The sequence below is a fragment of the Hyaena hyaena genome, unplaced genomic scaffold (genome assembly GCF_003009895.1).
Source record: "Hyaena hyaena isolate Hyena2069 unplaced genomic scaffold, ASM300989v1 scaffold_186, whole genome shotgun sequence".
Lineage (NCBI taxonomy): Eukaryota > Metazoa > Chordata > Mammalia > Carnivora > Hyaenidae > Hyaena > Hyaena hyaena.
Genome location: NW_024080818.1, coordinates 2243338 through 2267628, shown reverse-complemented (window position 1 = coordinate 2267628; position 24291 = coordinate 2243338). Strand labels below are relative to the sequence as shown.

The window sequence follows — 24291 nt, the reverse complement described above, 5'->3', positions numbered from 1 at the left end:
TTTCTGAGAAAAAGAGACAGACAGCGTGAACAGGGGAGGGTCAGAGAGAGAGGGAGGCACAGAATCTGAAACAGGCTCCAGGCTCTGAGCTGGCAGCACAGGGCCCGACATGGGGCTCGAACCCACGAACCGTGAGATCATGACCTGAGCCGAAGTCGGACGCTTAACCGACTGAGCCACCCAGGCGCCCCAATAATTTGAATCTTGTTTAAGTAAATGTAGGTTCCCTTAAAACTTTTCCTAGTACTTCAAAAAAGATACCATGCTTTAAGCAGGGGAGAAAGGCTGACTAGATAGAAACCATGGGAGAAAAGCAGTGGTCAGAAACCTGGGGGAGCGACAAAATCGAACAAGGTGGAGAGATGAAAAGTAACAAAATTTCAAGAAGGAATACAAGATCAATTTTTAACTTGTAATTTATGTTCATTCCCTCTCTCTGAAAAAGGTTTAGCGGCACCTGCGTGGTTCAGTTGGTTAAACATCTGACTCTTGATTTTGGCTCAGGTCATACATGATCTTACGGTTTTGGGAGTTTGAGCACGACATCAGGCTCTTCACTGACCTACAGATTTCTTACAAAATAAAACAGAACAAAATGCTGTAAAAAGAAAAATAAAGTGAGAACAGAGAAAAAGAAACAGGGAACTCAGTGGATATGGCAACAATGAGGTCACTGAAGGCCTGCACAGTTACTATAGAGGGTGTGAGAGCAAAAAACAGACTACTCTGAGGTGAAAAAAAAAAAAATGATACCTGAAATAGTAAAGGAATAAATACTAAGAAAAGAGGATAAAAGATGAAAGAGTAAAAGTGAGAATGTAGAGAATTTTACTAAGAAATCTGGTGGAAAAGAAAAAGAATCAATAGAAAACTGAATCAATGGGCTGCTTTGAAATGGAAAAGAACGTATTTGTGAAAGGACTAGAACTGAAATAGAAAAAAATTAACTGGAAAAAAAGAACTATAGTATTGAGTTTCTAGTCACTGTGCTAAGTGTTGTGTATGAATAAAACAGGTATTGTCTCATTTTCTATTGGGATGATAAGTAACTTGTCCACATATCCAGAATAAGTATGTGATGAAAGTGTGATGGTGTCTTACAGCTTAACTGGATTCTTTCCCATATGTGAAGACAACAAATAGATGATAAGGTAGTTCTATCCTACTCATTAGAGTGCTAAGTCAATTACTTGGGGCCTAGGAAGAGAGTAGCCTATTGAGAGAGTGCAAAATTCTAATTCTTGGCCAGGATTCCATATATGCCCAACCAGTCCTCATTCCCTTAGAAACCAGTTTTTTCCAAATCTCAGTAGGCAAGTCTTTGCCAAAGCTTCCTTTCCAAATTTTATATCATCAAAAGTTTTCCTGTTTTCCAAATATAAAATTATAATGAAATACTGATCAGTCTTTTTAAAATACGTATCCCAAACCCAAGCTCTTAAAGACTCACAGTTTGACTGTTTATACTTCCATTAATACTCATAAACCTCACCCTAAAACTGTCATTCTAGTACCTGTGTACTGTCCTTCCCACAATGGACTACATCTCAAAAGACACAGAATAGTATTGTTGGAATTAAAAAAAAAAGAGCAAGAGGGAACTAAACCTCACTCTGGTCCTAAGAGGAAAATTGACACAGTAATCAGAAAAAGGTGTATTTAAAAAAAAAAAAATATATATATATATATATATGTATGTATATATATGTATGTATGTGTATATATATGTATGTATATATATATGTGTGTATATATATATATATATATATACACCAAAAACTTATAATAAAAAGACAAGAACTGAAGAAGGCAAGAATACATAAAAGTCAAGAAGAAAATAAAGAGGCACAGGATTGACAATTAGACAATAACTACTAATCTTTTCCAAAGAAAATTTGAGAATAAATGGCAAAGCCAGATTATAGGCTAAGTAGCAAGTAAAAGCACAAAGTGGAAATTAAATCCCAAAAGGTATGACAGAGATGGAAAGGATAAGAACGGCAACTTAGAGGTGAGATATAATCAAGAGGGAGTATTTAAAAAAAAATTTTTTTAGAGATTATTTATTTTTGAAGGAAAGAGAGACAGAACATGAGTAGGGGAGGGGCAGAGAGAGGGAGACACAGAATCTGAAGCAGGCTCCAGGCTCTGAGCTGTCAGCAGAGACCCTGACACGGGGCTCGAACCCACGAACCGTGAGATCATGACCTGAGCCGAAGTTGGTCGCTTAACCGACTGAGCCATCCAGGCACTCCAAGAGGAAGTATTTAAAAATGAATAAGATCTGAGTATGTTTCATAAAAAAGCCAGTGGTAAGAAACTAAATAACAGAGGCAAAGAGAAAAAGATAAAATGCAAAGGTGGAAAGAGCTGAGATCCAATGTATAGACTAAGATAATGGTCTTACAAAGAGGAGGACCTCTTCCACCTCTGAGATTAGAGGAGAAAAGGCCAGGAGAGATGCAAAAAACCTTGGACATGGCAAGAATAGAAGTTCACATCCAGTGGTCTTTATGTTCACAATGCTTCCTATAGTCATTATTTCATTATAATATGCAGCTTGAAGCTCAAACTGGTAAGAAAACACAACCAAGCTGCTCCTTATACATAACACATTAAAGAGGTTCTATTCCAATGTAATGTTTCAGAATAGAAAAGCAATCTGGGAGAAAAAAAATTTTCTGGTGAGTAGCCTTAAAAGCACAGGCTCTAGAATTAGTATGTTGGAGACTATATCTTGGCTCCATCATTTATTAGCTGGATGATCTTAGGCAAGTTCCTGAATTTCTCTGCTTCAATTTGGTCACCAGGAAAATGAGAATAATAGTTGTGAGGACTAAATGAGAAAATCTATGAGAAGAGCTTAGGGAAAACTGAGTACACAGGAGTTCACTAAATGCTGTAAGTGGTTACATAAACAAAAGTTATTGCTAGTGTAGTTCTTAGGAAAGTTTTGATAATTCATAAACATAGTGGAATCTTAAAATTATATACCTTTCCCCTTGGGGGACAGAAATGGCAAGGAAGAAGTATAAACCAAATCTTATAATAACAATTAATAATGTTTCTTTCTCTACCATAAATCTTCAAAAAAGAATGACTTCAGTTCAGCAAGTAAAACCTCGATTCACGTAACGATTATTTTGACTTAGACCTAAAGTGCTGACCAAACATATTTCCCCCAATGAATGACTTTAACAAAATACTTTACATGATGAAAACTAAAACATAAATTGTGTCACATTTTAAAAGGCTATGAAGACTTACAATCCAGTTGCTTAACACAGAAAGTGGACAGATGATCAGTGTTGTTCTTGGTCTCTCTTCAACATCGGTTTTCTTTGAACTCTCTACTGCAGACGCTCCTGAAAGAGTGAATCATTTGAAACAGGCTTTAACTTTTTTCTCATATATATGAAGTTAACAAAGAGATGGCAACATGTGCTTCTATGAAGAGTAATTAGGAAGAATTAAAATGAAGCAGATGGACTTCTGTTTCCAGTCATGATGAAGTAAGAGGAACTAGATTCTTACCTTGTCAATTTATTATTTTTTAACTTGTCACTTAAAAAAAAAAAAACTACAATCTAGACAGTGATTACTTGTGGGAGGAGGTAGAGAACTGTGGGGCACATGGAAAAGTCTGGAATATTTCCTAATATGCACTTGTTATTCATAGTTAAGATAACATTTGTTTTGTTTTGTTTTTAATTTATGTTTATTTACTGAGACAAACAGAGCATGAGTGGGGAAGGCGCTACCCAGGCACCCCAAAATAACATTTGTTCTATGTAGATTTTGGAATCTGTGCTATAGTTAGTATGATAACATTAACAGACTCCAAGATGGCTCCCAATAATATCCACTTTCTAAAAGTCACAACCTCACATGGTACCCTCCCACACTCTACTAGGGATATGGCAAAAGTGGTGGTATATCACTTTTGAGATTAAGTTTCTCCCTCTCTCCCTCTCTCTCTTTGATCACTCCCTTTGGAGGAAGCCAGTTGCCATGCTGACAGGATACTCAGGCAGTCTATGAAAGGACACACTACAATTTTATTTTCCATTCTCTACAGGACAGTATTTACATTGTTTCTAACATTTTTCTAAAATAACGCAGTAAGAACTTTTTTTCATGCATCCTAGGTGATTTATCTATCTTCATTATTTTGGACCCAATTGCTCAGCATGGTAATTTATACTCCACAGTACCTGAGAGTTCCTGTTGCTGCACAATCCTGCCTACACTTGGCACTGTGAGATTTTTAAATGTTTGTAAATATAATGGGTGAGATAGTATCTCTCTGTTCCTTTAATCTGATTTCCCCAATGACTGAATCTGCGTATCTTTCCCATGTTTATTGGTTTATTGGTGTTTTCTTTCTTTGAATGTACATTTGTATTCTTGGTGGCTATTCTCCTACTGGATTGTCTTTTTCCAATGGATTTGTATAGGTTTCTTTACACATTTGAAATGCTGATCTTCTTTAAGTTATACTTACCAGAAATATCTTCTTTAGTCTTATCATTTTTTACCTCATTTATGGTGCACTTTGATGCATGGAAATTTAAGATGTAGTAGAATTTCATCAATTTTTCCTGTTTTTTGTGTCTTATTTTTGAAAGCACTGTCTACCATATCACTTCTGTCTCCACTCACTGATTTTTAGTTTCTATTCTGCTTTTCTTCCAGAAATATGCTTATTTTTTTCACAGCTATGATTTTTTAAAGTTTCTCTTCTATTATTATGGCTATGTGCCTGCAAAGAGAAGAAACTTTCTGCGTGTGAACTTAATTCTATCCAAATTCTATCTTAATTCTATCTCAACAGAAAATTCCACATTTCTTAAAATTTCTAAAATTAGGGTCCAGAGTATTCTTACTTAAAATGCCTATATTTTTTATTCCTTTTTTTTTTTTTAAGATTACTTATTTCTGAGAGAGAGCGAGCAGCACATGTGCACAGGAGCAGGGGAGAAGAGAGGAAAGAAAATATCAAGCAGGCTCCACGTTCAGCATGAAGCCCAAGGGGCGCTTGATCCCATGACTGTGAGATCATGACCTGAGCCAACTGAGTCATCCAGACACCCCTATTTTACATTCCTAACTGTCTTAGACCAACATCATTCTGTGTTGGGTCAAATAACCACTTTAACAGGTCCCTTTCATCATTCTTTATCTCAGTGTCCTCCTTAATTTTATTCATAATGCTTATTATTTCAAGTTATGTGTTCACTTATTTATGTTTCCCCATCATTAGACATTAGCTCCATGAAAACAGACTTTTGTCTGGTGTATCCCCAACATGTAAAACAGAGGAGATTAAGGCACAGAGATATAAAAACTCATCCCAGATCTCCTTAACCCTAGAGATCAATCTCTTTCCATCTCAAATATTTAGAGTCTTACACAGCGTTTTCCTACGAATTACAAAATATAAAATAATAATAAAGGTCACTAACATTCATAAGTGAAAAACAAATTCTACTCATACCAAGAACTGAATATACAATTTAAAGGAATTCAAATTAAATCAGGTTTTAAAGAGCCATCAAGGGGCACCTGGGTGGCTCAGGTAGTTAAGCATCCAACTCTTGATTTTAGCTCAGGTCATGATGTCACAGTTTGGTTCATGAGACTGAGCCCCACATAGGGTTCCTCACTGACAGAGTGGAGCCTGCTTGGGATTCTCTCTCTCCCTCTCTCTGCCCCTCCCCTGCAGACATGCACTCTCTCTCAAAATAAACATTAATAAATATTTTAATAAAAAAATAAAAAGCCATCAATTGCTCTGGGCCTTTAGTAGAAAACATTTCTGCTATTGAGTAAAAGACCTCTTTCTATCATATCTTTGACCTAAAATAAACAGAATTAAGAAAAGGTATTAGAAGGAAAAACAAATGAACATGCACTTCTGAGAACAACAGGATTCTGTAATGTTTTCTTTTTAAACTTCTTGTACCCTGTTCTTATAACTTTAGTCATTAAAATTTTTTTGCAGTAAGGGGCGCCTGGGTGGCTCAGTCGGTTAAGTGTCCAACTTCGGCTCAGGTCACGATCACATAGTTCGTGGGTTCAAGTCCTGCATCGGGCTCTGTGCTGATGCCTAGCTCAGAGCCTGAAGTCTGCTTCAGATTCTGTGTCTCCCTCTCTCTCTGACCATCCCCTGCTCACGCTATTTCTCTCTCTCTCAGAAATAAATTAAAAAACCTTAAAAAAACATTTTTTGCAGTGAAAAACAGAAAAACAAAAGATTAAAAAACCATGGGATTTACTGACCTTTTTTCAACATTCTCCTTTTTGTTGCAGGGGTAGATGAAATAAGTGCACATGCAAATTCTGCATCTTCTTTAACCTTAGAAGATCCTGCTGAAGTAAAAACCACAGAATCATTAAGATATTGGAAAATGAATTCTCCCTTGTGCTTAGATATAGGTACCACCTGAGGACTGTAAATGGAAATACCACTTCCACATTCTATATCTTAAGAGCTTACACTACTACATAAAAACAAAATATCTGGTGGCCTCTCTGACACTAAGCATATCATTCCAATTCAGAGAAGGAATACACAGTCACTTATCAAAAAGTGATACTTCTCTTGAGATGTTAAAGTAGGAGCAGCCATATGCAAAGTGAATCAGATTCCAGGTGGAAGAATATTTTCAAGGAAACAGATGTTTGACTTCTAATGACGAGACTACGAAATTTTCAGATCAGTTGGTGGTAATGAGTTATTTTCCAAATGCAATACAATTTCTCAACTAATTAGGAATAGAATATGATCTGATTTACAAGAAAAGAAAAATAAAGAGTTACATTTTAAAGTAACAGGTAAAAGTAATGAGACTGGTTATTTTTACATCTGTATGACAACATGAACTTCCAATATTACCCAGAAGATGCTCTCCCACCCAACTTTTGTAAGTATAATTTTTATATATTTTTATATATACACATATATATATACACATATATATATACACACACAAATAAGGTTTTATTGAAGTCATTTTATAAGTTAGTTTAAATATTTCTCTTAGATTTTAATTTGAAAATAATCTTTCAATCTGCCTCATTCATTTGCCACCCTTGATAAGTTCGATGGAACAGTTCAAATGTGAATAGCAGGGGGCGCCTGGGTGGCTTAGTCGGTTAAGCGTCCGACTTTCGCTTAGGTCATGATCTCGCGGTTCGTGGGTTCGAGCCCCGCGTCGGGCTCTGTGCTGACTGCCAGCTCAGAGCCTGGAGCCTGTTTCAGTCTGTGACTCCCTCTCTGCCTGACCCTCCCCTGCTCACTCTGTCTCCCTCTCTCTCCTAGAAATAAAAAAAAAAAAAAAAATGTGAATAGCAGTCAGGTTTAAGATCTGTTATTAAAAAATTCTAAGCTAGAGAGATAAAAACCTATGGAGTTTTACTTTAATAATCTTTAAGAGCAGATTTCATATACGAAGATGTATATACATACCTTTTACTCTTTTAGTCTCAGACTGTAAATTTTTCAATTTGCCTACAACAAACCAAATATAAAAATGGTCACACTAGGAAATTAGAATATAAGACACATTATCAAATTAAATCCATTTCACATTACCTTTCATTTTCTGTGGCAATTCACTTGCTTCAATTTCTTCTGAATCACTGCTTTCAATATACTGGACAACAGTTTTTCTTCTAAAATAAAGTATACATGAATTTTTTATCCAACCGAAATAAAACGAGATATGAAAACATAAGGTTTAATAAAAGCAGTACAATGCTCCTGTGTTGCCTATTTATTATTTTTTTTTTAAATCAAGAAAAATCTGACAAATGAAAGTAAAATTTCCTAAAAAGCATTTTACTCTCATAACCAGATACATTTATATACAAAATGCAGTACCACTATTACTAAATTTGAAAAAGTAAACATTCTAGTCATCATTTTAAGACTGCATTTAATATTCACTAATTCAAACAAAACATCTATATAAAACCAGAACTAAGAATAACTCTTATCAAAGAAAATAATTCCAGTAAAATGAGGAGCTAAGAGGCAAAAATATAATTCTTTCGCAATGAAAAATTTTATGTATTTTGTATAGAAAAGTACATTACAGTGATTAAGTTCCTAGAAATCATGGACTCTGGAGTCAAGGCTGCCTATATTTAAATTCCCATTCAGCTACTTATTTGCTATGTGACTTTAGGCAAGTTGTTTAATATTCATCTATGCCTCATTTGGAAAATATGAGTAAAAATATGATTCACTTCATAGGATAAAATTTGTTACACTATATGTAACCCCCTTAAAATAATGCCTGTCATACAATAAACATACATGTATAAAGTATCATATATATTGGTTACTAGTTTATCCCATGTCCTCTTTATTATTATTTCCATGTCCTTTAATCTTATCTGGTCAACGTAACAGTGCTATTCTCAGGCTCATGGTCAGCTAAGAATTGTAAGACTTGAGATCTAGATGAGAAACTGAACCTCGATTTTGTGCTCAGTGTAAGACAGGTATTAATGAAGAAAATAATTAAAAGCCCCAGTTTTGAGATCTTTATTGGACTAGCTAACAGAGACTCAGATTTGAAATCACATCGGCAGATATTAATGGTAGACAATACAAAACAAAAAAAAAAGTCATTTAGACCTATTTCAGAGTGTAAATTAGACTTATAAAGTTAACAGATTTGAGTTAATATCAGAGGAGCAGTATGTGCTTTATTCAAATTCTCTCTCCCTCTAGTCTACATTAATACAATAGTCTCCATAAATAACTTCATCACATCTTATTTCTACTAAAGGTGAAGACAGAAAGAACTGAGATGAGCAGAATGCTTTTATCAAGTCATTTAATAAATAGTTGTCTGTTTTTATCTCCTGAAAATCTAAGGAAAACTCTTTCCAAATCAACAAAAACAAAAAAACTTGGAAGCTAAAATTTAGTTCCTATGTTAAACAACAGAAAAGAAAGTGGTAGAAAGGCAAGTGATTAATAAAAACTACCAATTCAATTCTTTTATAGATTGGTATCACTTTTCTTCATCTATAAAATGAGAATACCTACCTGTCTAAGTAACAATGATTTTGGCAGTTTTAAGAAACAGAATGAATTTGAAAGAACTATACAACTGAAATATTGGTCTTATCTCTCTCCTATATATAAGAAAATGGAGAAAGAATTTAAACAAATATTACATACAATCAAACCATAACAAAGTTTACCTTTTGGGGCGGGAGCTAGACAATTCTGACTTGGGATATTTATTCTTTCCCTTGACATCTGAAATACTGGGTTCTCCACTATATCTAGATCCTTTCATTTCAAAGAAAAGGACAAATATACAGAGTATTAGTAAATTATATTGACTACAAGTATCCTTTAAAACCTCGGTTTTCCAACTCCATAGTTCAACTTTCTTAATACCTTCATTCCTGTTCTTTCAATTAGACAGCTATTCTCTCTACTTGTTTTTAAATATAGCATATTCTCACTAAAAAATACCTTCAATTTCTTGTACCCAGTCTTTCCCCTGTAGTCATCCAGCCAATTCCCAAACTGGCTGGCTGAATTTCCTGTTGTACACCAAGGCAGCTAAGCGCTGCTGGAAAAAAATGAACAATAAATAGGTGGCATTACAATTTACATTTTCAAATCTCAGCTATTGCTTGTGTCACTTAGCAACTCTTTTATATATCACACAGGCTCCCTACCTACTCACCACAATGGTCTATACCATACTGGATCCTTTGCCTAGATTCTTAACTCCTGGGACTCCTATGTGATGACCTAGTTAACCTTCAAAGAAAATCGATTGCCATCTTCTATAATCCCAATTTTTCTACCGCTTTAAAATTCCTTCAGTTATCTTTATTTTCCATCAACATTATTTCCTTTCCTTCTAATGCTAACTCACCTGTCTATGCTCTCAGTCTCACTGCCCTACCCCCGCAAGAGACCTAAAAATTATTCTCTCCACTATACCTCAAACCTCTTACCCATGGATTTCTTTCATAATGCTCCCTCCTGCAAAAAAATAACCCTCAATTCTGCCTTCATCCCCAACGATTTTTCCATTTCTCCTATTTCATACTTAGCAAAATACATAACGACATACAACTGTTATTTCCAATTCTTCACCTACTATGTTAAAATAGTTTCAGTTTTGCTCTGCTCTAACCGATCTTCAAGAAATTAATTTTGTGTTGGGGCTCCTGGGTGGCTCAGTCAGTTGAGCATTCGACTTCAGCTCAGGCCATGATCTCATGTCCATGGGTTCGAGCCCCACGTTGGGCTGTGTTGACAGCTCGGAGCCTGGAACCTGCTTCAGATTCTGTCTCCCTCTCTCTCTGCCCCTCCCCCGCTCACTGTCTCTATCTCTCAAAATAAAGATGTAAAAAAATTTAAAAAAAGAAATTAATTTTGTGAAGGTCAATAACAGCTACACCAGCTATTCAACTGATAAATCCAGAGATCTCTTTTCATTTCTCCTCTAACTTCAGAATTTGGCTCTAACCTATCTTTCTATCATTATCTGTTATTCATGCATATTACATTATAATTACCATAAACTACTCTTAGGTCCCAGAACAAAATAGGTTTTATGTTGGTGTTCTTTTGTTTTTACTGTCCTTTCATGAAATTTTTTTCTCAAACAAAAATGTTCTCCCTTAGCTTCTCTGACTGGTGTACAAACACCCAATTCCATCATGACCTCCTTGATGAAATTTTTCTATTAGTTCTCATGAGATTTTTAGAAAAAAAGATCTAAAATTTTTGTATATTACAAAGCCAGAGCTTGAATTACATCATCAAACTGGAAAAATTTAAATCAAATATGGGTCATGGTTCAAAAGTAAACTTTACCTTTGATTAGTCCATCTGCCTTTTCACTGGTATTGTTTCCTCCAAGTTTCACTGTTTGATCGTTAACATTACACTCCTGGATGAAAAGGCATATTTCTTACAAAGCACTGCTGTCAGTTTTAAATAAACTTAAAATGCATCCTATTTTATACTGCTTTGCTTTACATAATAAAGATCACTTATATTGCTATCTCATTCTGGAGCAATGGGGGGAGATGCATTAAGTGACAAGGAAAAATAAATGGATTAAAAATTTTTTCACAAGTATCTCAAAAGAGAAAACTAGTTGGTCTTTATCTGTTCAAAAGAAATACAAATAACAAAACTCAATTATAAATAGCATATTCATTACTGTAAGAAACACTTGTGAAATGGAACTTATTTTAGATTTAAAAGGAATTCTCAGACTATGAACTTTCAAACCAAGAGTCCCTACTCAGTAAATAACTGATTTTTAATGAGACCCTTATTGCCATCTTTATTCTTTGGAATGCCCAGGGTGGGTAGATGAAATGGAACAGATCCTAGAGTACCTCCTATCATACTCTACTGAGGATTTTCTTGCCAGCTCTGACTTTTTCTTTTACCCTTCATGTACATCCCTTTGTTTCAAAATGTATCAATGTAGACATGAGCACAAAAACTTCTGTAAAAGTATAATTTTATACTTCTTTGTAAAAATACTTTTAAATGATTCTAATAGGGCAGGGTTCCTCCAATCTTTAATTCTTGACTTAATGATTGTGTAGGGTTTGAATTTAATTCTTCCGGTTGAAAAAGAAAGATAGGTGACAAAGTCATAGTGATAGAGATTAGAACTGGGGGACAGGAATAAAAAGTAATTTCTGCTGAGATCAGGGCTAAGAATGGATAGTTTGATTCTAGTTTAAAAAAAAATACAACTTGAAACATCTTATAAAATCCCAATCAGAGTTAAGTTTCACTAAAAACATAGTTGAAAAGATCCATCCCCTTCTAATGGTATAAATCTAAATAAATCGAAAATCTAAAATGTAACATGTAAAATGTAGAAAAATTTAAATAGAGGAATTATTTTCGATAATCAAATTTTTACTTTTTTCTCAGAGCTCAGGATATTTTTACTTGAATCAACGTCAAACATTTATTATTTAAGATTGCATAGCCATTATTAAATATTAAATATATGATATACTGCAGCCCAAAGTTGTCATTTTTATTATAGCAGTATTACACTTTTCTTTTTCCCTTAAAAGCTAGACAAATGGACTTTTTTTCACCAAGTTTTTAATTTAAAATCCAGTTAGTTAACATACAATGTAATATTATTTTCAGGTGTAGATTTTAGTGATTCATCACTTATTTACAACACCCATTACAAGAAACTGATGTTAAAAATGCTTCTTATCAAATCTTCTACCTAGTCTTCTTCAATAATTAGTACAACCATTTATATTTAACAACATGCAAAAAAGAACCTAGAGGTTCACCCAAAATAAAGGATGTTACTCTTTTATATTAAATGATTTTGCTTAGCAAGTTTTTTTCTTTACAGTTCAAAAGTAAGCCTACGAAGTCCATCCTATTAAATCATACTACACTCCAATCTAATGGAACTTAATTTAAATCAGTGACATTTGTAATCTTAATTTTTGTTGCAATAAATTCTTAGCTGGAAATCACATTTTTCAGCCTCAATTTTAAAGAATGTGGCACACTAAATATCCTAAAACCTTCCTGCTTAAACACAATACCTTAAATCCATGCCTGATGGGGGGGGGAGGGAAAGCCTTATTGATAATAATTTTTTTAAGCTGTTAATTGCTACTGAGGCTGTCAGTAGTCTTAGGTGCTGTTCTTCTGTTTTAATAACCAAATGTAGGAAGAACAGGATGTAAAGCATCAAACTACTCATGGTAAGCAGCTGAATCACACAACAGAGTTAAACTCCCAATAAGAGTACAAAGAAGGAAATGCAACTAAGTGCAGAATTAATAAACAGACTCTCAATATGCAGTGGCAGGAAACTGATACGCAGCCTCTCTAAAGAATTACAGGTGCTTGGGTGGCTCAGTCCGTTAAGTGTCTAACTCTTAGGTTAGGCTCAGGTCATGATCTCATGGTTTGTGGGTTTGAGCCCCACATCAGGATCTGTGCTGTTAGCTGTTAATACAGAGCCTGTATGGGATTCTCTCTCTCCCTCTCTCTCTGCCCCTCCCCTGCTCTCTCTCAATAAACTTTAAAAAAAAACTATAAAAAAACTTTAAAAAACCAAAAAAGAGGTATTTTGCATATACCATTTTCTCAGTTATTTCCTACTTTAAGTTCTTTGAATTTTCATCTGAGAATGAAAAATAATTGTTTCATTCTAGTAACATTTATTTTTCCCAGAAAACTAATTCACTTTTAATTCTTAGAAATTAGGGGCGCCTGGGTGGCTCAGTCGGTTAAGCGTCCGACTTCGGCTCAGGTCATGATCTCATGGTTTGTAGGTTCGAGCCCCACATCGGACTCTCTACTGACAGCTAGCTTAGAGCCTGGAGCCTGCCTCAGATTCTGTGTCTCCCTCTCTCTCTGACCCTCCCCTGCTCACGCTGTCTCTCAGAAATAAATAAAAACATTAAAAAACATTTTTTTAATTCTTAGAAATTAAATATAAACATGTTGTATTTCTATGCCATATATAAAAATATATACAAATTATATATCAAGAAAGTCACCCATGTTATCATCACTAGTACATAATTATCACTGTGTGGCTACATTCAGATATACATAAATATGCCTTTCCTAAATAAAGACTCAACTAATAAATGTACGCCTGGCCTTTTTTTTTTTAATTAAAAAATATCATTAATAAATAACTATTCTTCAAAACTAGGATTTTGTAGTTGTCCCTAATATTAAGTTTTATGATAATTTATTAACATAACTGTTACCTTATTGAAAGTTTCTTTTCTGGCTTTAAAATAACGCTTGGGTTCAGGGGGGAAATGTGCATTTTTTTTAATCTCTTAAAAAATGTATTTCTAGTAACTTCCTTAGATAGTTTCTCTGAAATGACATTACTGAACCACAAATTAAAACACTTTTAAGATTCTTGACATATATTACCCAATTACCCTCAACAATTTAGTGCCCAATTTTCACTCTTATCAGTAACACATAAGAGAGGCATTTCATTGCTTCTCTGAAAACACTGGATATTATCAATTAGCAAATTACTTTTTAATGATAAAATTAAAAGGTCTTATAATGAACCAGACACTTCGGAGAAAACACTCTACTACTTTACCTTCTTCAGTTGACTTTTTTTAATTCTTTCAACAGGAAGAGGTTTGCCATCATGGAAGTTGGTAAGAATTACTGCAATGGCTGTCAAAGTTTTGCCCTTTAAAAATGTTTTCAAAAGACAAACGGTCAGATTCTGAAACTCAGATGACCAGAGACCATTCCAAAACCAATTTAAAATCAAGTAAGCAAATATCATATAGCATTCAAGGCCACAGAAACATACTACTGTAGTAAATAATTGATGTGTTAATAAAAGTATTTTGTTGATTAGGAAATACCTTCCCACACTGTTATTGCTAAAAATTATTAAATGGTTTACTCCATAAAATACTATAAGCATCCCGGAAAAATGTCATTCTATTAAGTGATTGCTGTTCCAAGATTTTACATTTACATTTTACATTTTACATTTACATTTACAATCCTGAACTAATAACTTTACCATGAAACTATAGCTATTTGCTTGCCATGTAGCTCAGAGCTAATTTAAAATGATAAGTAATTGCAATATGCACATGATATAATCATTTTATTGTTGCATTTAAAGATAACTACAAGACTTAAAAGCTATAACTTATCAATAATGCATAAAGGACATGGTATTTCTTCGGCATTTTTCTTTTCTTTTTAAAAATGTTTTATTAATTTCTAGGAGAGAGAGACAGCGTGAGCAGGGGAGGATGAGAGAGAGAGGGAGTCACAGACTGAAACAGGCTCCAGGCTCTGAGCTGGCAGTCAGCACAGAGCCCGACGCGGGGCTCGAACCCACGAACCGCGAGATCATGACCTAAGCGAAAGTCGGATGCTTAACCGACTAAGCCACCCAGGTGCCCCTTCTTCGGCATTTTTCTTAAACAGAAACACGTAACCTTTCATTATTTTCCATAGCTGAATTTATAATTAGTAAGACAGAAAGAACTCTGACAATTTTAAAATAGTTAAGGCAGCAGTTTTCTAAGTGTAGTCCACAGGCCCTGAGATTTCCCAGGACCTCTCAGGAGTGTATGTGCCCTCAAATCTATCTTCATAATACTACTAAGACATTATTTCTGTTATATCTTTAGTAATGCCACAAAAGGGAGTTGTGGGTAAAACTGCTAATGCCTTAGCATGAAACAAAGCAGTTGGCACTACATTATACCTTGTATTTTTAGCTGCCACATACAGCTAAAAAAAATGTCAGTTTCATTTTAAGAATGCTCTATAAGAGGGGCGCCTGGGTGGCTTAATCGGTTAAGCGTCCGACTCGCTTAGGTCATGATCTCACGGTTCGTGGGTTCGAGCCCCGCGTTGGGCTCTGTGCTGACTGCCAGCTCAGAGCCTGGAGCCTTTTCAGAGTCTGTCTCTCTCTCTCTCTGACCCTCCCCTACTCAAGCTGTCTCTCTCTCTCTCTCCCCTAGAAATAAATAAAAATATTAAAAAAAAAAAAAGAATGCTCTATAAGAATATTCTTGATGAAACAGTACCCATGAATTTTTATTAAATCTTGCCTTGAGTACACACCTTTTTAATATTCTGTATGATAAGATGGGAAGTACAAATAAAATACTTCTGCTGCTGCACACCAAAATATGAGGGTTATCTAAAAAAAATTACTTGTGAAACTTAAGTTACAACCTCAACTAGCCACCATGCACCACCATGCATCATCACTTTTTCATGCATCACTATTTCCACTTGAAAGAATGACCAACACCAGTTATTCATGACTGATTGGTAGACATTTTCTTGAAAAATGAACAAAGGCTATCTTCAAGGGAAAATAATTAACAGATTTGTTGTTAATGGTAAGATCTGAACTTTCAAGCAAAAATTAGAATGTTGGAAAACTTCTATCTGACACCATGAGCATAGGCAGCTTCTCAAAATATAAATGCCTAATATGATCATCAGTAATACCAAAGAATATAAACTTTTGATTCTATACAATGAAATGCATTAACATCTGGCAAATCTGTATAACTCAATAAACGAATATTTTCTAAATAAGCAATGCCTGATGTTACAAAAGTATGCATGAGTAAAATATCTGTTCAATGGTCAAGCTAAACCCATGGATTTTAATGGAACAGAGTCAAAAAGCTCACTAATACCATTTTTAAGTTCCACATTTTTACTGCTAACCTTTGATCATCTAATATTTGCCTAATTTCACTGCTATATCAAAGAATTATAAGTATTATCTAAAACGGCTATTAAAATCATCTTCCTGTTCGCAACTACATATCTGTGTGAGAACTAATCTTCTTTATGTACCTATACCAAAACACGGTATCACAACAACTGAATGAAAAAGCAGTTAGGACAATTCAAAATTCATCTTATTAGGCCAAACATTAAATTGATTTGCAAAAATGTAAAAGAATGCCAGTCTTATCAAAACTGCTTTTGTTTTAGAATAGTCCCTTTTCATTTAAAAATATGTAATTTATGTTAATAAGTAATGAATTTATTACTATTATTTTAAAGTTAATAAATTAAAATGTTTTAATGTCTAATACTGTAAATATGGATATAACTCACAAAAACAAAAAGCTCTTTGAAATTCTCAAAAATTTTTAAGAACATTAAGAGTTAGTGAGACCAAAAAGTGGTCTCATTATAAAACCTGCCGATGTAAGGAATCATAAATGTATATTTAACACTCTGTATATCACAATACTGTGATAGAATACAATTTCATGTAACATTATAGTCTTTCCCTTTTTTAAAAGAAAATGAAATATAATCTACCTGATTTTAAAAATCGAAAAATACGTTTAAACATTATTGCTAATTAACTGTACCCTCAACCGAATAAACCAAAATAAAAAACATAGCCTCGTTTTTAAGTCAAAGACCTAGAGAAAACTGTTCCGTACTGAAAGTGAAATCTAGTCGCACGCTGACACCAACATATTCATATCTCTACTTCAAAATTAGTTCTATAAAATCATAATTACAAAATAAAGTTTTATTAATAAGAAAAGAATAATTACCAAACCCATATCATCGGCTAAAATTCCTCCATGGACATTTTCTGGTCTATCCTTCTCAGAAAAATTTGTAATTGTGTTGTAGTACAAGTCACTTCGCTGTTCCCAAAATGGTGGAAGGTCTTTACTGTTTTCCCGTGAAACCATCCAAGCTAGGGCTTGTTTTTGATGTGGAAGCAACGGTGTTTCAACAGCCTATAAAACAAAAAGAATGTCTTAAATAGATATAAAACAAATCATTTTTTTTTCCCATGTAGATTCTGGAAAACACTGGATCTTGCGCTAAAAACTGTAAAGATACACAGCATATTTTAAAATTCCAAATAGTTTTAAATAGAAAATATTGGCTCAGTACCTCAGCTGGCTCCATTTCATGAGTTTTATCATCTTCTTTTAAATCTTCAAATAATTTGTCAAATTCTGTTTTAAGCTACAACAAATAACCAAAAACATGAAACAAACCAATTAAAATATTTTCACTTAATTCAGAGTTTTCAAGTCATTTAATTAATTAAAAGATTTGAATAACAAAAGGTACTTAAAATATTCTCTGAGTTGCTGCACTGCTCACTGAAAGCAGTATGAATACGTGCTGTGTATAAAAGGTAACTATGGGGGCACCTGGGCGGCTCAGTCAGTTGAGTGACTTCCACTCAGTTCATATCTCACAGTTTTTGAGTTCAAGCCCTGCATAGGGCTCTGCGCTGACAGCTCAGGGCCTGGAGCCTACTTCAGATTCTGTATCTCCTTCTCTCTGTCCCTCCCATGCTCATGCTCTGTCTCTCAAAAATAAATAAAAATTTTAAAAAAAAATTTTTTTTAATTACCTTTTAAAAAAAAAGGAAACTGTGTTAGAATCAAAAGAATACAGAAGAGATAAGTCTGAGGTTTATCCTAGCTCTATCATAAACTAACCCATATACAACACTGGGTGAGAGACTTAACCTTTATGGCCCTTTATCTTATTCCTGTAAAATGAAAGAAATAATTCAGATTTAGAGTGTCTCTACGGTTCCTTCTGCCACTGAAATTCTATGATTCTATTAAGTTGTATTCAAACTATTTTGGCGGATCCTACCAGGTACATTTGACTTTTTTCATGTCAAAGATATGTCATTTACTATTACTAAAACAAAGAACTTGCTATGTGCTACAAATTATTAAGAGATGATTTCATTCTTACGCTAATTTAGTTGCACTGATGTAGTCTATGGGCACAAGAGTGGCTCGGTTGAGCAACCAATTTGGGTTCAGGTCACAATCTCACAGTTAGTGAGTTCCACCCCCACATCTGGTTCACTGCTGTCAGTGCATACGCCATTTTGGATCTTCTCTCCTCCTCTTTCTGTCTCTCTCCCTTTCATACTCTCTCGAAAATAAATAAAAGCATTAAAAAATAATAAACTGATCTAGTCTAATTTTATAACAAGTATGTCTTATACTTACTTTTACAAATTAGCATATGAGTAAATTTAAAGCAGTAGCCCAAAAGAAATGGGGCCAAATCAAAAAAAGTTAGAGAGAGGTAACCTGGGGTTTACCCACCACACACAGGCTCAAGACTTACTAATAATGATCAGGTAAAATATGGCAACTACAATTAAACAAAAAAGCTAACACAGATGGATAAAGACAAGATTTAATGTAAACTGTAGACTAATCTCCATTAATTTATTTTACATTGGTTTTTCCAAATTTACTCAGCCTAACAGTATATTAGCTCACAAATTAGGCAAAGTAAGAACTATACCAATGCTAAGATTTGGAATTAATTTCTTTTTGCATTCCATTTTCAACCTTACTAAATCAAAGAGTAAGTTTCCAGCTTCAATTTTTTTTTAATGTCGTTTTTTTATTTTTGAGAGAGAAAGAGAAACAGCATAAGCAGGGGAGGGTCAGAGAAAAAGGGAGACACAAAATCTGAAACAGGCTCCAGGCTCTGAGCTAGCTGTCAGTACACAGCCCAATGTGGGGCTCGAATCCACAAACTGTGAGATCATGACCTGAGCCAAAGTCGGACACTCAACCAACTGAGCCACCCAGGCAACCCCCAGCTTCAATTTTTCAAACGAGTATCTGGACATTAAAAAACTTCCACATAATACAAAAAAATTAAAACATACTAAAACATTCAATGCCTATACAATAATGCATGCATTTTAAAATACATATGAATGTGTAACCATTACTTATCACTGCTTTCTTTTTACATGTTTTTAATATATATTCTACTTATTCTACAGCATGTTTCATAACTTAATATAACTGAAGATCACAAATACCAGCACATACATATTTATCTTACTCTTTTAAACATCAAACTTCAATATTTAACATTCACTTTTAAGATTACAAAATAAAACAGAAGCATACCTGTTCAGTTGTCATCTGTACTGCAGCATGAACTGGCATACTATAGCTTGGTCCAGCTCTTCCAGAGCCCCAACTATTTTCTAAACTGAATCCTAAAGCTGTAATTTACAAAATGAAAAGAATAAAATCACCAAATGAATTATCTTTTAGTAAGTAGCTTTTAGAACCTGTGTAAGTTGCGTTAAAAAAAGTCAACATATTTAAAAGATTTTTTTTAAAAACTAAAAGTCTTTCAAAAACATACATTACTAAAATAATTCCACATTATTTGAATTAAATCTTGCCAAATAAATACTACTACTTCATTTGCTATTGGGAGGTTATTTTTGTCTATAATTTATCTAAGATAATACTTAAAATCAGGGATTTTCAGAATGTATCATTGGGGGAAGTTAGAAGAGGGAATATACGACCGCTTTGTACATATGTGTGCATATGTGCTTATAAACACACACACCCCCTCCTATGAATCTATAATTATTTCAAAATAAAGAGAAAATAATTTCAGGGATTTCCCTAAAAAGATTCTTGAGTAAAGTTACAACTCAGAGCCTGCAGCACAAATTAGTTTAGCCAAACTCAAATTATTACTCAAGAAGAAATGTTTTATAATTCCTGCATCTTATGATATCAAAATAATAGAAGCTTAAATCCTAAACTTACTTTTTGGTGCAGGACCCAATTTAAATCCATGTTTCTTTAACTGATCTAAAACCGCTTTCCTATTTTCTTCTTTTCCCCAAAAAGTCATATGGAGAGGCATGGTAAAAGCATTGTTTGCACCAAAAGGAACAACCCTATTATATTTAAGAAAAAAAAAGGAGGAAATTAGAACTGTTACTTTTCACTTCCATAACGAATGTGACTATTAAATATTTTAAGTGTTGCATTGTAATTTTGCAAGGAAGTAAAATAAAGAACCTTTTGGGCATCTAGAAAGACAGAAAAAGTACAGGGAATAGGATCAACAAAAACCAGAAGAGTAGGTTTTAGGATCAAAGAAAGTGAGAAGAAACTGAGAGGATGGAATAAAGCAGAATAGCCTATAAATGAAATTATAAGAAAGGTAAAATAGTAAATTTAATTGAGAAGGTGGAGCTTTCAGTAAAAGAACCACTAAGAGCAGCAATTATTCTGAGAATGGGGAATGAGTTGCAAGAATTACATCTGACCCTTGAACAACATGGGGTTTAGGTATGCTGACCCCCTGTTGCAGTCAAAGTCCACATATAACTCTGACTGCCCCAAATCAACTAATAGTCTATTGTTACCAGAAGCCTTACCAGTAACACAGTCAATTAACACATTTTGTAATTTATATGTATTATATACTGTGTTCTTAAAGCTAAAGAAAACATTAACAAAATTATAAGGAAAATAAAATACATTCACATTACTACACTGCATTTATTAAAAAAAAAAAAATCTGCATATAACTGGACCCATGCAGGTCAAACCATGTTGTTCAACGGTCAACTATATTTCTGATATCTGGTCAGGATTCACTAAAAGTTTATTTTCAATATCTGAAAAATTTAATAAACTGAGGTTGGAGAAAACAAGTAAAGTGAGAAGACATTACTGAACATTTATCAAACTTCACCTTTTCATATTCTCAACATTCCGTACTTCAATTGAGATCACAAATTAAATGCCTAAAGAGAAAAGATAACCAAGGAGACTGGGAGTTTAATAAAAAAAGAAAAAGAAGAAGAAGAAGGGGGGGGGAGAAGGATGAGGAGGAGGAGGAGAAGGAGGTAGAACTGGGAAAAGCAGTTAGGGCATTAGGCAGCGTTATTAAAGCAGGAGCTGCTATTCTGCTGTCCTGTGAAAATGAAGGTCAGATCTTCCATTTGTCAAGAAAAATTTTCATTAAATTGTTTTCCATTAGGGAAAAAGTCACCCTTTAAAAAATGTAAAATATATCCAGATATTTGAATACTGGAAATAAATGAAAAATTGTAAAATATTTTGTAGCCAAAATGAAATGCATCTACATATGATCACAGGCTACCAGTTTACCACTTCAGGTTTAAACAAACACTTCCAAACTCCCAAATCTATGCACTAAAAGGCTTGGACAGATGGTGTGGGCTTCCTAATATTTGAGCAAAGTCTATTTTTCTCTGTGGTAATAATACAATAGGAAAGTGACAGAACCATTGTTTAATGGCTGAAATAGTAAAGGCAGATGAGAAAAGAATTAACATTAATTGAAGACAAACTAAAGGCAAAGTGATAAAGGATGTCAGGGCAATTATATAGACTCTTAATGAATTCAAAGATCGCAACTTACAATTATTAAAACTAAACTCTGAAAAGTACATTACCCTTCAATTTGTGCCAATTTGTTGTCCATGATATAGGCCAAAGCAGCTGCAAGCTCTTTCTTTAAATGGCCCACCTGATTTCCATTCACATTATTTACTTTAACTGCATTCTTATCGTAGGGGTTATTGGGTTCTCGTTGTAATGCAACCATTTCATTATTATTAACCTAATAAAATAATGAACAGATAATATTATAAATAATAAACAAGAGGAGCTTTCTTCATCAACTTTATCTGGGATTTCCATTCAGTTTCTAATGCTAACCAAATAACACTGCGTATAAGAAATATGTATTTTCTTGGACTCATATTTATAATAGTAATATAAGAAACAAATTTTATAATGATTCTTTTACATAATTTTTTTAACTTAACATTCACTGGAAGTTAACAAATCCTTGATATCTGAAAGATACAATCAAAACTAAATAACAGATTCACACTATCTAAAATTTTCAACATATCTTTTGGAAACAGGTAATCTTTACTGAGTGCTTATCACATATCTTTGTTCTAAATACATAACATAGATTTGACTTTTTAAATCCTCACAACACTATTGGTACATACCGTCACTACACCCAATTTTATAGATGAAGACTAAAGCACAGAAAAGTTAAGTAACTTTCCCAAAGTCACAAAGCTAATAGTAAGTAGCAGAGCTAGAATTTAAATCCAGGAAGGCTAGTTCCTAAGTCTCATTTCTCCAGACTCTAAAAGTGGGAAAAGATATTAATTATAAGTCAGAATGGAACTGAATAAGAAAATGAATCCAACCTTCATCTCATGCCATTCTGATTTCACTTGATTGCAAGTTGCCTGATCACTGAAAATGGAAGAGTAAGGACTTTTGAAAATTCTTGCATGAAAGCAATGAAGAAACTGGCAGCAACTGTCAGAATCAACTTTTCCAGACATCTAGAAAGCAGCCAAAGAATTGAAGAGACCCTGGGCAGGAGTGTTAATTCAGGAAAAACAACTGAGGGGTGCCTGGGTGGCTTGGGTCAGTTACGCATCTGACTTTGCCTTAGGTCACCACCTCACAGTTCCTGAGTTCGATCCCTACATTGGGCTCTGTGCTGAAAGCTCAGAGGCAGGAGCCTGCTTCTGATTCTGTGTCTCCCTCTCTCTCTGACTCTCCCCCACTCATTCTGTCTCTCTCTCAAAAATAAATAAATATTAAAAAATTTTTAAAAAGAAAAATAGCTGAACATTAGTGCCCTAGGCCCATCTCCGGCTTTCAGCTGCATGACAGCCTTTAAAAATAACCTTCTGGGGATGCCTGGTGGCTCAGTCAGTTGAAGGTTTGACTCTTGATTTCAGCTCAGGTCATGATCTCATGATTCATGTGATACAGCCCGTAGGGCTCTTTGCACTAACAACATGGAGGCTGTTTGGGATTCCCTTTCTGCCCCCACCTCTGATCAAAATAAACAAATATTAAAAAAATAATAACCTAAGAAAATTCTTGGTGTAATCTAGCAGTCTGTCGTTATTTGATCTGTGTGATGGTTCTCCAGAAGATCCCCACTTGCAAAGTAATTTCTATTTGATCTCCGAACTCTTCCAGCACAAAAAGAAACCTCCCTTGGTTGGATGTTTGTTAAAAACAATTTTAAACAGGCAGTAGATAACAACTGGAGCAAACACTACAACAACCAAAAGGATTAAAAGGAAAGCTGAGGAATAAGATATCAGTAGGGGCTTTGAAAAACTCTAATACATTCCCGAGAATGTAGAAGGTCATATGCAAGCATATGGCTGTATGCATGGACAGGGCTATGCATGATCAGGAAAAGATCTGAGATGACCCTAAGCTCTCACCTCTGGATAAACTTGAGGCTCTAAACAACCAGGACATGAAGGTTAAGGCAGAGTTGTCAACTGCCCCAATTGCCTCAAACCCTCTCTTGCTAAAGACTCAAAGATTTACTGGTTCTGTGCTAACCAAGCACAGACATAAGATTATACAGGATTAATTCAAAAAAGTCACTAAACAAGCAACAATTATGAAAATCAGAAACAACAAACAACTCTGGAGATAGAGAAGAATCTAATTTTTACAGTTACCACATTATTTTAAATGTCCACTTTTCAACAATAAAAAAATGAGATATGCAAAGAAATGAGAAGATATGGTTTACTCATAGTAGAAAAGCTATCAATTGTCCCGAAGAAAGCACAGATGTTTGCCCTAACTAGAAAAAAATTATAATTTAAAGTATGTTAAAAAACCTAAAGCAAATCATGTACTAAAGGAAAATACAAAAACTAGGTCTCACCAAATAGAATTTCTGTTGTCAAAAGTACAATAAAGTAAAATTCACTAAAGAGGCTCAACAGCAGATATGGAGGCGGCAAAAGAGTTAATGAAGTTGAAGATAGGTCAATTAGATTATTGAGTCTAAGAAAAAGTTACAGAGTCTGAGGAATAGAAAGAAAGAATGAAGAAATATGAACAGGCCTCAGAGACCTG

The 24291-nt window shown here is 34.3% G+C and overlaps 1 protein-coding gene and 1 long non-coding RNA gene across 7 annotated transcripts in view; one reads left to right on the top strand and one right to left on the bottom strand.

The window, feature by feature from the left end:
* Positions 1-24291, bottom strand: part of HLTF (helicase like transcription factor) — a 51784-nt gene that overhangs the window by 19969 nt on the left and 7524 nt on the right. For 4 of the 6 annotated variants that reach the window (XM_039241014.1, XM_039241015.1, XM_039241016.1 and 1 more), the window contains exons 3-14: positions 21816-21982; positions 20149-20282; positions 19486-19583; positions 17468-17542; positions 17116-17307; positions 14139-14234; positions 10865-10940; positions 9223-9313; positions 7598-7677; positions 7472-7513; positions 6283-6372; positions 3268-3365 (exon numbers count right to left, since the gene is read on the bottom strand). In XM_039241014.1, coding sequence (XP_039096945.1) covers positions 3268-3365; positions 6283-6372; positions 7472-7513; positions 7598-7677; positions 9223-9313; positions 10865-10940; positions 14139-14234; positions 17116-17307; positions 17468-17542; positions 19486-19583; positions 20149-20282; positions 21816-21982 — 1239 coding nt within the window. The remainder of the gene's footprint in view (positions 1-3267; positions 3366-6282; positions 6373-7471; positions 7514-7597; positions 7678-9222; positions 9314-10864; positions 10941-14138; positions 14235-17115; positions 17308-17467; positions 17543-19485; positions 19584-20148; positions 20283-21815; positions 21983-24291) is intronic. The other 2 variants (XM_039241017.1, XM_039241019.1) reach the window with 1 other exon arrangement.
* LOC120237629 lies at positions 613-6373 on the top strand. Its single transcript, XR_005529999.1, has 4 exons — positions 613-731; positions 3360-3512; positions 4149-4258; positions 6313-6373. It is a non-coding gene; the product is annotated as an uncharacterized LOC120237629 (long non-coding RNA).